At 42.0% G+C, this 16,509-nt stretch overlaps 1 protein-coding gene across 1 annotated transcript; it reads left to right on the top strand.

Annotated features, from left to right (window-relative positions):
• The first annotated feature begins 833 nt into the window (after nucleotides 1-833).
• MOG (myelin oligodendrocyte glycoprotein) lies at nucleotides 834-16,387 on the top strand. Its single transcript, XM_056127813.1, has 8 exons — nucleotides 834-1,076; nucleotides 2,856-3,203; nucleotides 11,378-11,491; nucleotides 13,084-13,104; nucleotides 13,629-13,649; nucleotides 15,043-15,159; nucleotides 15,431-15,451; nucleotides 16,293-16,387. The coding sequence occupies exons 1-8, from the start codon at nucleotides 980-982 to the stop codon at nucleotides 16,304-16,306; spliced, it is 753 nt and encodes a 250-aa protein (XP_055983788.1). The 5' UTR covers nucleotides 834-979; the 3' UTR covers nucleotides 16,307-16,387.
• Nucleotides 16,388-16,509: the final 122 nt, after the last annotated feature.

Genomic DNA, 16,509 nt, shown 5'->3' with positions numbered 1-16,509 from the left:
CTGTACTCTGTCTTTATTGACTCTTTTTTTGGGGGGGTCCACACCCGGACATTGCACAGGGGTTACTCCTGGCTCTGCACTCAGGAATCACTCCTAGCGGTGCTCGGGGGACCATATGGGATGCTGGGAATCAAACCCGGGTCGGCTGCGTGCAAGGCAAACACCCTACCCGCTGTGCTATCACTCCAGCCCCCCCACTCTATTTTTTTTAAATAAGAAATAATACCTCCTCTCGGCTAAGAAGAACAGTGTTGAAATAATCTTAAAAACTATATGAACAGGGGTCAGAGCAATAGTACAGTGGGTAGAGCATTTGGCTTGCATATGGCCAACCCAGGTTTGATTCACAGCATCCTAATATGGTCCCTCAAGACCCACCAGGAGTGATCCCTGAGCACTGCCAGGTGTGCCCTCCCCCCAAAAAAAGATTACTTGGACAGGTGCTGGAGAGATAGTACAGTAGGTAAGGTGCTTATCTTGCACATGACTGACTCAGGTTCAATTCTGGATCACTGCCACCCCGAGTGGTCCCTGAACACGGACAGGTGCAACCCCAAAACAAACAAACAAACAAACAAACAAAAAGATTACTGGGACAAACCTCATCAGAAAGTCTAACAAGTTAGTGATCCCAACTGATTAAATCCTAGATGACCTTTCAAAGGCTTCGAGGCAAAGGGAGTGGGGGAGGGAGACCAGTACCAGGCAGCCTCTGCTCCATAGCTCTGGGGGGTGGGGAAGGCAAACCCTGGTCATCCCCTGAGTCTGTAGCCCTTTTGTGTAAATGCCCAGCAAGGATGACGTGGGTCTGTTCTTCCTAGAGCAGCTGCAGCAGGACTGGCAGGAGGCAGGTCCAGGCAGCATAGCCCTCCCATAACCTACCCTCAGATTTTTTTTCAGCAGTTGGAGACATGTACCCCAATCCCTCTGCTTAGCCTGACCCTGATGTAGGGACTCTTTGTCCACAGCAACTGTGGAGATGGCACGTTTGGTGAGCTCCTCTCGGACCAGCTGTCTTCCTTTCCTCTTCCTCCTCCTCTTCCTCCTCCTCCTCCAATTGTCTTTCAGCTCTGCAGGTAAGGTTTAATCTTTATTCCTGCTTTGGAGGACTCTGAGAAGAGAAAGTCTAGCTACCCCAGGATTACTCCCTTCAGTCTATCCTCAAATTACTAAGCAAGTTATCTTTCCAAAACACAGGAGTGTTGACAGGACTCCCCTCCTCAGAAATTTCCTGAGCCTCCCTATAACCTTCAGAATAGAACCCAACAATTTTGGTTCTCAAGCTCAACAACATGACCTTATGACCTTTTCCTTGTACTAGTTATTTTCTACTGTTCCAGGTTTGGTTTCTAGAAATTTCTGTCAATTGGGGATATAGTAACAATCTCTTGGAACTGTCACCAGGGTTCAATGAATGATGTTTATAAACCATAACACATATTCCAAGACGCTTAGTAGTGACTGTTTAGTGGTACTGTTTCACAGTAAATGTTGATATATATATATATATATGTTAGATTGCAGTTTCTAGTCATGTCTGAGGGCTCTTTCCTAGTGATCAAGCAATAGAAAATTTTTTCTTTGAAGAAAAATGTGTGTGTGCCTGTGTGTGTGTGTGTGTGTGTGTGTGTGTGTGTGTGTGTGTGTGGTGCATGCCAACTACATCCAGCAATCCTCCAGGGATCACTTCTGGAAGGGCTTGAGTGACCATACAGGGTGCTGTGGATAAAACCCAGTTGACTAATTGCAAGGCAAGCACCTGTCCCACTGTACCATCTCTCTGGCGCATGAAAGTAGAATAGTTTTGTTTAGAGAAATAGGAAAGACAGAGAGTTTTGTGTTCAAGGAAGAAGCTCAGAGGGTAGAGATCTAAAAGCACACATCTCAGATTGATATGTGTAGCTCCAAGGTAGAGAAGATCACTAATAAGTTTTTTATAGAGAAGTCCTGCTCTCAAGTACAGGGGGGAAAAAAATAAAAGAAACAGGAGGCATTTTCCCCAATTAGGGAACAATCTAATTGACAGAGAAGCCCATTATACACACCTGCTTGAGAAATCTTTGCAGTTATAATGAAGAAAACAGCTCTATCTTCTGGTAGCTCCAAGTTTGACTGAGGAAACATACACTACAGGAAAAAAAGTCTGAGAACATGTATGTACAGGATGTTTCTGGGTCTATAGTAGGGCTAAAGGTACAGGAGGAAAGCAGAAGGAAATAAAGCTACAGTGTGGAAAATCTTGGTGGAGAATTTGGGAACAGACTGTGAACAAGCACTGAGGGGAAAAAAGTGGTGAAGAAGTGATAAGTGCAAACCCTTTAAGGGGACATTAAGGATGTGTTCCACCAAATTCAAACAGAGTCCCCTGGGAGAATTAAGTGACAAGAGCTAGTCGACATGTAGGGTCTAGATCAAGCAGCAGAATCAAAGATAGATAAAGTTGGTAGAAAAGTGAAGAAAAGTGAGCAGTAACTACCAAGTTCAATATAACATTCTTTCAAGACTATATATATATTCCTTATTACATTAAAATATATTGTATATATTTTATATTTACCCCTTATTTGTCTTGAAATGTCTTTATTTGTCAAGAAGAGTATTCCTGATCAAATTTATCAAACCCTATATAGCAAATATTTCTCAGGTGGTGTGTTCATGGTGGATATATAAATTGAACTTTCCCTGCTTCTATAAAATGTTAGTCAAAGTTTCATTTAAAAGTTTGCAATGAATAAAAAAGAAGTAAGGAAAAAATTGAGTGCCTTCTTCCTTCCCTATATTGGAACGTCCGTTCTCATAATAGACTTGTTTGTCAGTGTTCCCTCTGATACTCAGTATTTTGATATCTTGGACAGGACAGTTCAGAGTAATAGGACCAAAGCACCCAATCCGAGCTGTTGTGGGGGATGAAGTGGAATTACCATGTCGCATATCTCCTGGAAAGAATGCCACAGGCATGGAGGTGGGTTGGTATCGACCCCCTTTCTCTAGGGTGGTTCATCTCTACCGAAATGGCAAGGATCAAGATGGAGAACAGGCCCCTGAATATCGTGGCCGGACAGAGCTGCTCAAAGAGGCCATTGGTGAAGGAAAGGTGACTCTCCGCCTACGGAATGTTAGACTCATTGATGAAGGAGGTTTCACTTGCTTCTTCAGAGATCATGCTTACCAAGAGGAGGCAGCAATGGAACTGAAAGTGGAAGGTAAGTAGCAGCATATAATACTAGATATTATCTTCTGGGTGACCAAGACCTCCCTTTGAATTGTTGGTTTTTGTTTGACTGGTTGGTTGATTGGTTTGGTTTGGATCTTTTGGGTCACATCACTGTGCTCAGAGTTTACTCTGGTCCCCAAAATCTCCCTTTGAGACTTAAAAAACTTTTTAAATTGATTCACTGTGTACACAATTACAAAGTTGTTCGTGATTGAGTTTTAATCATGCAATGTTCCAATGCCTATCCCTTCCCCAGTGTAAATTTCCTGTCCCCAATGTTCCCCCAGGGCTTTGCCTCTATGGTAGACTGCCTCTATGGTAGACTCTTTTCTTCTTTCTCTCCTCCCTCCTTCCTCACCACCCCCCCCCCCCTTTTCAGGCACTATGGTTTGCAACACTATTACTGAAAAGGTATCATGAATATTACTTTAAATCCTCTCAGCAATCAGTTCTTGTTCAGAATGATCAATTCCAACTCTCACTGTCATAGTGGTTTCTTTTCTGTCCAATACCTTGTGTCAAGCTTCCTATCATGGACCACTCTGCTGGCCCTCGTTTCTCTTTGGATAGTACTCCCACACTATGTTTTTTTTTCTTTTATCTCACCAATGAGTACAATCATTCTATATCTGTCCCTCTCCCTCTGACTTATTTGACTCAATATGATACACTTCATATCCATCCATGTACAAGAAAATTTCATGACTTATTTTTTCCTAATGGCTGTGTAGTATTCCATTGTGTAGATGTACCAAAGTTTCTTTTTTTTTTCAGAGAATGTTCCTTTTATTTTTATCTATTTTTATTTTATTTTTTAATTTTTTTTATTAGTGAAACACCATGAGGTACAGATATAGACTTACAATTTTTGTGCTTGGGTTTCAGTTATACAATGATCAAGTACCCATCCCTCCACCAGTGCCCATCCTCCACCACCACGGGTCCCAGCATCCCTCCCACCCCCCATACCCCCATCCCAACCTGCCTTTGAGGCAGGGCATTCCCCCTTGTTCTCTCTCTTTTCTTTTACCAAAGTGTCTTTATCCATACATCTGTTCTTGGGCACTTGGGTTGTTTCCAGATTCTGGCCATTGTGAATAGTACTTCAGTGAACATATAAGTGCAACAGCTTTTCTTCATTGTGTATATTTCCAGGATTGGCATTGCTGGGTCATATGAAATTTCAATTTCTCCTTTTTTGGGGAATGTCCACATTGTTTTCCAAAAGTAAAACACCAGCACTGGTTGATCTTGTTCATTTTGACATGTGCCAGTAATGATTAGTGATGTAAAGCATTTTTTTCATGTGCCTATTTAAAAATTGAATATCCTTGAAATAGACCATTACAAAGCTGTTCATGATTGGGTTCCAGTTGTACAATGATCCAACACCCATCCCTTACCCAGTGTACATTTCCCACCACAAATGCCCCCTGTTCCCCTCCCACTACCCCACAATACCCCTTCCCCACAGCCTGCATCTGTGGCAGACACTTGTCTTTTGCCTCTCTCTCCTCGTGTACATTATGATTTGCAATACAGTTACTAGCATCATGTCTGTGCAGGGCATTCAGTATTTTTATAGGGAAAGTAAGGCTGGAGTAGTTTATTTTAACTGGATGGCAGCTTTGGGATGTGGACGTGACTGCCAAGGCTTCCAGAAGTACAGGGAGGTGGTGGGTGGGGAGAGCCCATTCTGACCTCAAGAAAACCTGGAAATTTCAATCATACAACCCTTATACCAAAATTTTCAGCAGATTATACCTCCATGCATGAGGTCTGTCCTGAGACGGTGGAGTCTGACCAGTGACATAGCAGAGATTTTTTTTAAACCACAAAATTTTTTCATTGGAAATTCATTCACTCTAGAGATTAACTTGAGGAAAAATTTTATTCTTTCAACTCTTATTCTTCTCAACGCTCAGTATAATGGAATCTCCCATGTACTTCCTTCATTTCTCTCAGCCATAATCTGTAGTTTTCCTTGTCCTGTCCATCTTTTTTTTTTTTTTTTTGCTTACTTTGGCTCAGCACTCAGGAATTACTCCTGGTGGGTGCATAGCAGAGATTTTGGGTTGTGGAATTTATGTGCCTTTTGGCCATTTGTATTCTTCTTTGAGAAAGTTTCTGCTCATCTCTTCTCCCCTTTTTTGATGGGGTTGGAGTTTTTTTCTTATAAAGGTCTACTAACGCCTTTTATATCTTGGATATCAACCCCTTATCAGATAAGTGCTGGGTAAATAACTTTTCCCATTCCATGGACTGTCTTTGTATCCTTTGAGGTGCAGAAGCTTCTTAGTTTAATAGTCCCATTTGTTTATCTTTGCTTCCACTTGCTTGGTCAGTTGTGTTTCATCCTTGAAAATGCCCTTAGCTTCAATGTCATGAAGAGTTCTGCCTACGTTTTCCTCTATGTACCTTATGGGTACGTAGGTCTGATATCAAAGTCTAATCCATTTTAATTTTACTTTTGTGCATGGTGTTAGAAAGAGGTCTGAGTTTACTTTTTTACATGTTCCCTTTGAAACTCAAATTATTGTCTCAGCTGAAAGGAAATCTTCAACCAAAACATCTCATGATTAGAAATCAATGCCATAGAAATACTCACCTCAGTACATGAGAATTCATATGTTCATGGGCGTTTGTTGAAAGACCCAAGCTAGAAAAATTAATAAATGGAGGCAGAATAATATAAAATAATTAAGGTGCTAGAGAGATAATACAGCAGGTAAAGTGCTTGCCTTGCTCATGTACAACCCATGTTCAATTCCTGGTACCTATTATGCTCACCAAGGCCTGTCAGGAGTGGTCCCTGAGTACAGAATCAGGAGTAAGTCCTGAGTATAGCTGGCTGTCTCCCCAAAAACACCTCCCCCAAAAAATAGACTTCCAATTATTTTCTGCTTTTCACAGAAATATGAATAACCAGAAAGTTAGTCAAAGATCCTGAGCATGTTTGTCCTTTTTGTTTTGCTTTGCAATGTCTTTGCTTATTTGATCAATTAGGAAGAATATTTTCTTGATAAAATTTTATTACAATAAATATTCCTTAATTGGTGTTCATGGTGGTTTGTCAGATGAGGAAGACTACTGAAATATATATATATATATATGTATTTAGTAGTCTAAGTGAATAATCAAGTAAAAACAAATGTCTTCATTAGATTATAGAAAGGATGAACTCACTATAGTTTTATTTGGGGTGTGGTGTTGGGCCCCATCCAGAGCAATGATCAGGACTTACTTTTGGCTCTCTGCTCCAGAACCATTCCTGGTGGTGCTTGAAGGACCTGATGAGGTGCAGGGGATCTAAAAGGTCTTGACTACATGCAAGCTAAGCGCCTTAACCCTTCTACTATCTCTCTGGTGTTCACTATCAATTTTAACCACTTCCATTCTTACTCCAGAATTTTATTTTGATGTTTCCTGTGATGACTGATTTTGAAATTTCTTGTATGTTTTTTTAACATCCCAGGACAAGATGTTAAAATATGCACAAGGATATTAAGATATGAATAAGGTGAAGTAGATAGAGGGGAAGCTTTGAAAGTTAATTACTATTGAATTGAAAGACAGTTCAGAGGATTTGAGCCTCGGGTGATTTTGCTTTCTTTCCTCCTCCTCAGCTAGAGCTCAAACACCACACTTCAAATGCTGCACAATGGCACTGTTTACAATAGCTAGAATCTGGAAAAAACCTAAGTTTTTTCCAAGAACTGATGAATGGCTAAAGAAACTTTGGTACATCTACACAATGCAGTACTATGTAGCTGTTAGAAAAGATGAAGTCATGAAATTTACATACAAGTGGTACTACATGGAAAGTATCATGCTAAGCAAAATGAGTCAGAAAGAGAGGGACAGACATAGAAAGACTGCATTCATCTGAGGAACATAAAGTAACAGAATAGGAGACTAATACCCAAGAATAGCCAAGATAAGTACCAGGAGGTTTACTCCATGGTTTGGAGGCCAGCCGCACATGCTAGGGGAAAAGGCAGCTCAGATAAGAGAAGGGAGCACCAAATAAAGGGTGTTGGGAGAATCCTCCCAGGATGGGAGATGCATGCTGAAAGTAGACTATAGACAGAACATGATTGCCATTCAATGCCTCTTTTGCAAACCACAGCACCCAAAAGGAGAGAGAGAGCAAAAAGGAATGCTCTGCCATAGAGGCAGGGTGGGATGGGGGTGGGGTGGGGGTGGGAGGGATACTGGGATCAGTGATGGTGGAGAATGGGCACTGGTGGAGGGATGGGTCCTCTATCACTGTATAACTGAAACCCAAGCACAAAAATTTGTAAGTCTACAACTGTACCTCATGGTGTTTCACTAATAAAAATTAAAAAACAAAAACAAAAACAAATGCTGCACAATGGGATTACTTTTTTTTTCATTCATTCATTCATCATCCTGTTATTTGTCGATTGCCTCGAGCAGGCCCCAGTAACATCTCTTTCATCCTAGCCCTGAGATTATATTCAAGGCTCTTTAGGAGAATGAGACCCATCATTGTTACTGGTATTTGGCATATTTGGTACGCCATGGGGAGTTTGCCAGACTCTGCCCTGTGGGCAGGCTACATTCGGTAACCTGCCAGTTCATCCAAAGTAGGAATGAGATAATAAGATGTCATAAAAAGATGTCCTGATGTCGCGCGGCCGACAGTTCCGGGAGCTGGATTTTATAGTCTCTGAGTCTTGGCCGCTGATGGGATTACACGGCGCCAGGGGGCCAGGTGGTGGGTGTGACCCCTGCCTACTGGAATTTGGAGGATCTGGGTGGAGGATGCTCGACTCCAATCCGAGTAGGCTTGGAGATCTCGGCCCCGGAACCCGCGTGGCTTTGTCCCTCTGCCAGTACCTTCATGTGTGCGGAGAGTGGTCTCGGCATGGTGGTGGCTGGTCCTGGAGGTCTTCTGCTGCCGGAGCCCTGGTCGGGGCGGGGAGGAAAGCTCAACCCGCTCCCCTCCAAGGGACCCCGGCGAGGAACAGCTTTTTTTTTTTAAATTACTTTTTTTAATTATGAAAAATAAATTTTATTTAAGTATGTAAATAGCATACTTAATGTATGTATATTTATTTCTACATGCCACATTTCATTGCATGCTCTTCACAGATTTTATGTCAATCATCTTTTGCAAAAATATAAGATGTGATTATTTTGTGACAAGACATAAAAACCTGTGACAGTGTTACTGAAAAAATAGAATGTGATGATTGTGTGTTAGTAATGATGTGTGGTGAAATGTGGTAGCTCTCTACTTAGAATCTACTGTTTTTGGCATTTAACTTATTCATTGGGTTTTTAATTCTATCATTCCTTAACATCACCAATATACTTTAATCCCCTTGACCCCTGCCCCATTGCTTCTCACCTATCTCTTCTCTCCTGCCCCTTCACTCTATTTCTTCTATTTTTATATTCTGGGACCAAGGGTGGTCTAGGCATCCCCTCTTTAAACCATTGCCTTTCCTTATCCAGTTAGTTTAAATACCACATATATGTGATGTCATCCGCTGTCCTTCATCTTCTGGCATACTTCATTTAACATGTTATCTTCTAGTTCCATCCCTGTTGTAGCAAATTTCATGATTTCATCATTTCTTACAGATGCATGGTATTCCATTGTGTACATGTAGCACAACTTCATGATCCACTGATCTGTTGTTAAGGAATGATAGAGCTAAATATCCAAACCACAGAGTCAACAACACTGAAATCACAGACCTAAACTTTAATAGACAATGGGATCTCTTTTGTATCTCCTTGCGACTTTGTTGCAGTTGTGGGAAAGAAGATTACATAACATTACATAACAAAGCACTCTTTCTAGAGTCAGATTACGGGAGTATGAACATATCTTCTTCCTATATCACTGAATGTTTTTCATTCAACTTTTGTTTGCTTGTTGTTGAGCCACACCCTGCCATGCTCAGGGTTTATTTCTGGATCTGTGTTCAGGAATCATTCCTGGCCATGTTCTGGTGATATACGGTACCAGGATCAGCACCTGGATTAACCCCTGTACTATTCCGCTGAATTCCCGCCCACCCCCATTAAACTCTTTTTATTGGTATATTTTTACCTACAAGGAAGTTATCTCCAGCTTGCAGATTTTTCTCCTAGCTCAGAAACTTGCTTGCTCAGTAACTGCCTCCTCCGGCACATTCCTTAAAAAAGAATAGGAAAGGAACTAAAAAGTGCCTCTGAAGAAACTTTTCCTTGGAATTCGTTTCCATATTTCGACCTCCTTTAAAAGTGTTTTACATGGAATGAGAGCAAAAGTATAGCAGTAGGGCACTTGCCTTGCACACAGCCAAGTCTGGTCCTGTCCCTGCACCCTATATGGTTCCCTGAGCACCACCAGTAGTAGTTTCTTACTGCAGAATCAGGAATAAGCCCTGAGCATTTCTGGGTGTGGATCCAGCCCCCCTCCCTACAAAAAAAACCAAAACAAAAGTGTTCTTCAAATGACATAGGGATCACCACTACCCCCACTTACCCTCTCACAAGCTGGGAAATAAATTTCAAATAATTCTGTACTGGTTTCCTCTTATCCAAAAGTAAAATAGTAGATTTCAGGACCAAATATGTATTTTATTCTTATTTATGTTCATGGGTCCCATGAATTCCTATCTTTTCATTATGGCCCTACTTGAGGTTTATCTGCTTATTTTATTTCTTGGGATTGAAGAGATAGTACAGTGGGAAGAGTATTTGCCTTGCAAGAGGTTGACCGGGGTTCAACCCATATCATCCCCCGAATACTATCAGGAGTAATTCCTGAGTGCCAAGCCAGGAATAACCCCTGCGCACTACTGGTTGTAGCTCATAAACCAAAATAGATAAAAAGTAAATAAATTTTTGTGATGCCAGGGATCAAACCCAACTCCTCCCACATACAAGGCAAGTGCTCTACCTCTGAGCTTCATCCCTGATCCCTTATGCTGCTTTTTACTTTCTCTTAACTGTCCTCCCTTCCTCCTTTCTCTATTCCTGCTGTCAGTAAATTAGGTATTGTTACTCCTCAGCTCAGAATTTGTGTACCCACATGTCCTTAAGAACCAGAACTTTGTGCCTTAGCTATGTTTTTTTTTTTTGAAGTGAAAACAGATTTTATTTTTTTGGAAATAAAAACAGGTTTTTGAGGATAGGGGAAAGGTGGGGGAGGGAGGGAGAGAGTAATGTGCTCTAGAGAGAACGCGGCTTCTCCAAAGGTGGAGAGATTCCCAGCACTAAGTATGGAATTATGAAAGTACACATCTCAAGAGGGGAGATGCAAGGAACACATGTACTTGGGAACCACATTTATTCAGCCATGACACATGGACACAAGCAGCACATGGGTTTGGGCAGCATATGCGCCTTAGCTGCTTTTCCAAAACTCTGTAAAGATTGCTCAAAATGCAACCTTGGTCTCTGTTATTACTTTTCCTTAATTTTTCAATTTTATTTTCATAAACTTGTTCACAATAATTGATTACATTCAATATTTCAACACAATCCCACCACCTCTATTTTGAATTTTCCCACCACCACTCAAGCCTGCCCCACAGGCAGATACTAAATAATTTATTTTCTATTGCTTGTTATGAATAGTATGGGATGTCATGTGGTCATGAAAGCAGCCAAGTACTCCTGGAATTCTAAATTTTTAAATAAGTGGGGTCCAGAAACATCTCTGTAGTGTGCTGCTCTCTTCTGAGATTCATTTCTAAGTCTCTGGGTCATGGCCATTAATACGCTTAAATGGCGCCTGGAGGTAGTTTGTTGGTGTGACTACCAGGATACCGGAAGGGTCGGGAGATGGGAAGAGGCAGTCCATTCTTGACTCTGTGAGTTGGCCTCTGTTATTCTAAGTCACCAACTCTCTCTGGGAATCTACTTTTCTTTTAAAAATCTTTTTTTATTTGATGCTCAGGGTTTACTCCTGGCTCTGCACTCATGGAGTTATTCCTGGCAGTGCTCAGGGGACTGTATGGGATGCTGGGGACCTAATCTCGGTCAGCCGCATGCAAGGTAAACACCCTAGCTGCTGTATGATCTCACCAACCCCTTCTGCACCATATTCTTTAAATTTTGGTGATATTTATTACCTATTTACAATTTATTGAACCTCTTACCCTGCACTGGGTTGAGGATATGCTGACTCTTTTTCAGATCTTTTCTACTGGATAAATCCTGCAGTGCTGGTTCTCATTGCGGTCTCACCTGTGCTCCTTCTGCAGATCACTGTGGGCCTTGTCTTCCTCTGCTTGCAGCACAGACTCAGAGGTAAAAGCAGAAGGATGGATGATTTGGGAAACCTCCCTTGAAATAACCTGGTTCCTTAGAGCTTGGTCAGCTAACATTGAGTGACTTCTGGGTTCAGTAGTCTATGACTTTTACATCTTACCTAATTATATAATAGGACAATTTTCCTTATGAATTAGGACATATGATGGCCTCATTTTAAAGAAGAGGCACCTGAGGTTGGTCTAGTTCATTGACTGACTCAAGCCTCACAGTTTGTGAATGGCAGAGCCCAGGCCCAACCCTGCAGTTTCTGTCCGCAGTGCCAAGTCTAGCAGCATCACGTAACTGGAAGTGTGGACTTCAGCGTCATACATGTCTAGACTAGTATGAGGGTTAGACATTCTGAGTGAAAATCTCTCATAAATTAATAGGGGTTAAAAAATTCTTAAGACAGCTCATGTCCTGATATTGGTGAAGTTAAGCCACGTCTGGCTGTGCACTCTGTATTCAGGGATCATTCCTTGCAGTGCTCAGGGAACCATATGTGGTGTAGGGAATCAAACTGGACAAGTTCCTTAACCTCTATATTACTTTGTGCAATATAATACTTTGTGCAATAGGGCGAAGCTACCATCTGGGATAATGACTGAGTGCCTCTAAATCAGAAATCGTCTACAACTCAGTGCCATGATTGGTTTGCATAGTTGGTTCCCTCTTCTCTCCCCCCACCCCCCAAGCATCAGGATCAGTTCGGAAAGCCACTCCCTCTCAGGAATCAGGGTGCTGCCGGAAAGGCGGTTGCCCCTAACCTGTCATATATCACAGGTTCATGGTCCTAAACCATTTGTAGGCCTGACCTGGGTAAGGGTAGTAAAGCAGCTTCCTCACTGCCATCTATTGAAATCAGCGGACAGGAGTTTGAAAAAAAAAAGATTAAAAAACAAATTAAACACCCAAACCCTCTATACTAGCTCTCTGGAGCTTCTCTTTTGTGTCAGTGTCTCCCTACCTTCTCCCTAACAAATATTCTACTTCTTGCAGGTAAAAAAAAAAAAAATCCTTCAGTTCCCATAGCTAAGTAAAAAGATGCTGGTGGATGGAGTAGTTCCGACAATCTGAACCTGAATCCAGCTCAGACACTGACTTAAAGTCTCCAAGTTGCAATTGTCTGCTGTTTGAAATAGATTACACAACCTCCCTCCTACATTGTGAAGAGGTCACTGTTGTGTAAAGTGTCTAGTAACAATACAGCCACTAAGGAGCTAAATGTATTGTTCACTTATTCAGATGGAAAGTGGCCTTTGAAATTGCAGTGACAAACCAGCAGGGTGGAGTGGAACTGCAAATTGAGAACTGAGAACCACCAATTGCTGAGCTAAGCATGGGTAGGAAATAACATCTTAGTTTGGAATTGTTTACTGAGGTTTCCCATGTCTGTTATCCCAAAATTTAATCCAGGCAATACCAGGGGGAAAATCTGAATGCTTGGGTTCAAATCTAGTGATCTTCCCAATTGACCAAGGATGTCTGCAGAGAAACATTCTGCACAAAGGCCCAGAGTTTTTGATATTGGAAGGGCCCAATTCTAGTGCCAAAATAGGAACTAAAGATGTTGCTTATTTCTGTTTTAGGAAAACTTCGAGCAGAGATAGGTAAGTTCCAGGCACCTTCCCACACACATGCCTCTTGCTTTGTTCCGTTCTTGTTTCATAGACTATCTCTGCTGTACCACCGCCCTCTGTTGCCTTCAGATGGGAACCTCATTTTTTTTTACAACCTGTCAAAAGTTGTATATATTTTCATTCTCATTTTCTTCTGTCAGAATGGAAGTAAAATCCTATTACTTTCCTTCCTGCTCTGGTCTCATTTAGAATGGATAACAAAGGCACAGAGAAAAAAAGTTTCCTCTGAGTGCTCTAAGTCTCTGTGCTCAAGGTATCACTCCTAGTGAGTTTCGGGTGCCCAGAACCAAACCTGGGTTGACTAGGTGCAAAGCATGTATCCTACCCACTATACTATCTCTCTGGCCTCTTACTAAGTCTCTGTTCTTTTTATTAATTAAAAAAACTGCTTTTATTAAAAACACCCTGATTTACAAAGTTGTTCATTATATAGTTGTTTCAGGCATTTAGTATTCCACACCACCAGTGTGACCCAACTCTGTTTTTTTTTTCAGAGAATCTCCACCGAACTTTTGGTAAGTGCTGGGTTATCTGGAATCCCAGGTCAGCTTGATATTTCACTCAGTCTGGTCTGTCACCTGCAGAATAGACTCGTGTCTCCTGATTGTAGCAATTGCAGGCATTTAACACACATTTCTTTCAGGAATTACAACAGAGGTAAACATATCCTTTGCACATAAAGTTGGTTTAGTTGGGGAGGTGATTATATGTTAACCGGACAAAAGTATCTTTTTATTGGTTGAGATCATAATAAATACATATCAAATAATTGTTAACCAATTCAGGGAAGGCTCCAAATCCCACTAGAACACTGGGCCCTCAATTTTATGCAATTTCCATCCTTTTTATTGCAGATTACCCAGTGCTAAGGTCAACGCCTAAACTCAAAGAGTTTCCAAATATCTAGCAAATGTATATTGCAGAAAGATTAAGATGCCATGTCAGACCACAAGTGCCTTTTTCTCAGTGACCTTTCAGTCCTTTTCTCATGGGGCTATAGTGTTCCTGGCACCCAGCTTAGGAGAGCTCCTTCCCAACACTGACATTAGCAGTGTATACTTACCCCCCCACACCCCCCTCCAGTGTTTGCACTTTAAGAGGAGAAACAGGATCTTTACGTACCTTCTTTCTGTTGTTTTGTGTGACACCTATCAGTGCTTGGAGGCTACTCCAAGTTCAGTGTATATGAGGTTACTCCTGGTGGTGCTTGGGATCAAACTCAGGCTTCCTGCATGCCAGGACTATGGTGCTACACACTGCTTATACCCCTGGCTTGGTCTTAATTCTTTTTGTGCCATCTCTTTGCTAGTATAGTAAAGCCAAATGGACCCTCCCCAACTCCCACTGGTTCTGGTGGTCAACAGCAAATATACATGTAAGGCACAGGCTCAGAGTCACATCCTAACTGCAAAAAAAAAAAAGGGGGGGTATTAGACATAAGACACAGAAATGCCTACCATCATTAAATTACCAAAACATAAGCTAATTTCTGATGTTGTAAGATACTTTTTGTTTGGGGACCACATCTGATGGTGCTTGGGGCTGATACTGGCTCTGTGCATTAGGGGACTTGTAGAGCTAGGTTTTGAGGCCCCGTATAAAATGTACACTCAGTCTGTGGAGCTATCTTTCCAGATCTGTTTTGTTAAGGAGATATTTAACAAAAATAACATACTGGTCTAATGATGTCATTTCAAGATACTAATACTTTGAAGTCTGTACAACTTAAGTTAGTGAAAACAAAGATGTACTGTTGTTCTCACAAAAGTTCATCAACTTCCTGGATCCTATACTTGGTCCCTTTTAGCATCCATAGACCATAGACTAAGAAATTCAATAAGGAAAAGGGTGGTTGGGGTACATGGGGAATACATGTTAATTCTGTTTACTCTGTGGTGAATGATTCAGATCCCCACTTCCTGATGGTGCCCTGTTGGAAGATATTCCTGTTCGTAATTGTGCCGGTACTTGGACCCATTGTTGCCTTGATCATCTGCTACAATTGGCTGCATCGAAGACTTGCAGGTGCAGTGGTGGGGAAACAGAATATGAAGGACCAAGTCAGCCATGAATAGGAAAACAGAAGGATGAAGCCAGGGGTCCAGATTCTGAGATCCAGAGTTTCCTGTCTCTTCTCCCCATGGTCAACTTGAGGATGGAAGTTCCCCAGACTCTTCCATCCTATGATTTGTGGGGTACCTTTGTGGAAGAGGGGTGGTTAAACTGTACCACACAGGAAGGATGTGGGGAGAGAGCTAGTGAACTTCTATTTATCAACTGTTTCTCTTATTTTCAGGGCAATTTCTTGAAGAGCTAAGTAAGTAATTCACTTTTGCTAAATAAAAAAACAATGGCTTTAAATATGAGACTAATAATAAAAATTTAAAATGCAGCGAGAAGGGAGTGGTTTGGATATTGAGGGCTCATAATCCCAGAATAAAAGGGGGTCAGGAAAGCATGGGTGAAGGGAGGATTCAGGTGAGACAGAAGTGGAGGCTGCAGTCAGCTAGAAACAAGCCAATTGCTGTGCTTCAACTCCAGTAAAAATTACTGAGCAGACACAGAGACAAGATGACTCCAAAAGCTCTTCATTTCCTGGTTTAATGGTTTCATAATAGAAACTATTGATAGATTAAAAAAGTAAAGTAAAGGCCCTCCTGTTGATCATCGATTTGCTCGAGCGGGCCCAGTAACGTCTCTATTGGAGACTTTGTTGTTACTGTGTTTGGCATGTCGAATACGTCATGGGGAGCTTGCCAGGCTCTGCCATGCGGGCGAGATACTCTCGGTAGCTTGCCGGGCTCTCCGAGAGGGGCGGAGGAATCGAACTCGGGTCGGCCATGTTGGCTGCGTGCAAGGCAAACACCCTACCGCTGTGCTATTGCTGAGGGCAATCTGGCTGCGACATCTGTCACCCTATTGATCGCCAGGGTTGATTCGGCTGATCTGGCTGGCTAGGTGGGTGTCCCCTTCCTCCCTCACCGCTCCATGTGCGTCCCTCCCGAAGCTGCGCGCTCGGTCGAAGAGGACGGCCTTCCCCGATAGAGACGGACCGGTCTTCGGTCGAGGGTATACGAGTAGCTGCACTCCCCTGCTAGAACCTCCAAACAAGCTCTCAAGGTCCATTGATAGATTATTCCCATTTTTTTTCCTTCTAGGAAATCCCTTCTGAATGAAGCTGCAATGGGATGAAGAGCCTGGCTGGCCCAAGGATTGTTTCTTGGGGATGTTTCATCAATGAGATGCATACTTACTTATACCTCTTCACCATTGGGACATTCCAATATGTACTTCCAGGAATGATCTGAAAACTGAATAAGATTGGTTTCTGTCATCTACCTTTTCTTATCTTTTTCCCTGGTTCCTTTCTCACCA

This window comes from Sorex fumeus, unplaced genomic scaffold (assembly GCF_029834395.1).
Source record: "Sorex fumeus unplaced genomic scaffold, SorFum_2.1 ptg000063l, whole genome shotgun sequence".
Taxonomy (NCBI): Eukaryota; Metazoa; Chordata; class Mammalia; order Eulipotyphla; family Soricidae; genus Sorex; species Sorex fumeus.
The sequence above is the reverse complement of the archived record's forward strand: the minus strand, read 5'-3'. Positions and strand labels throughout refer to the sequence as shown.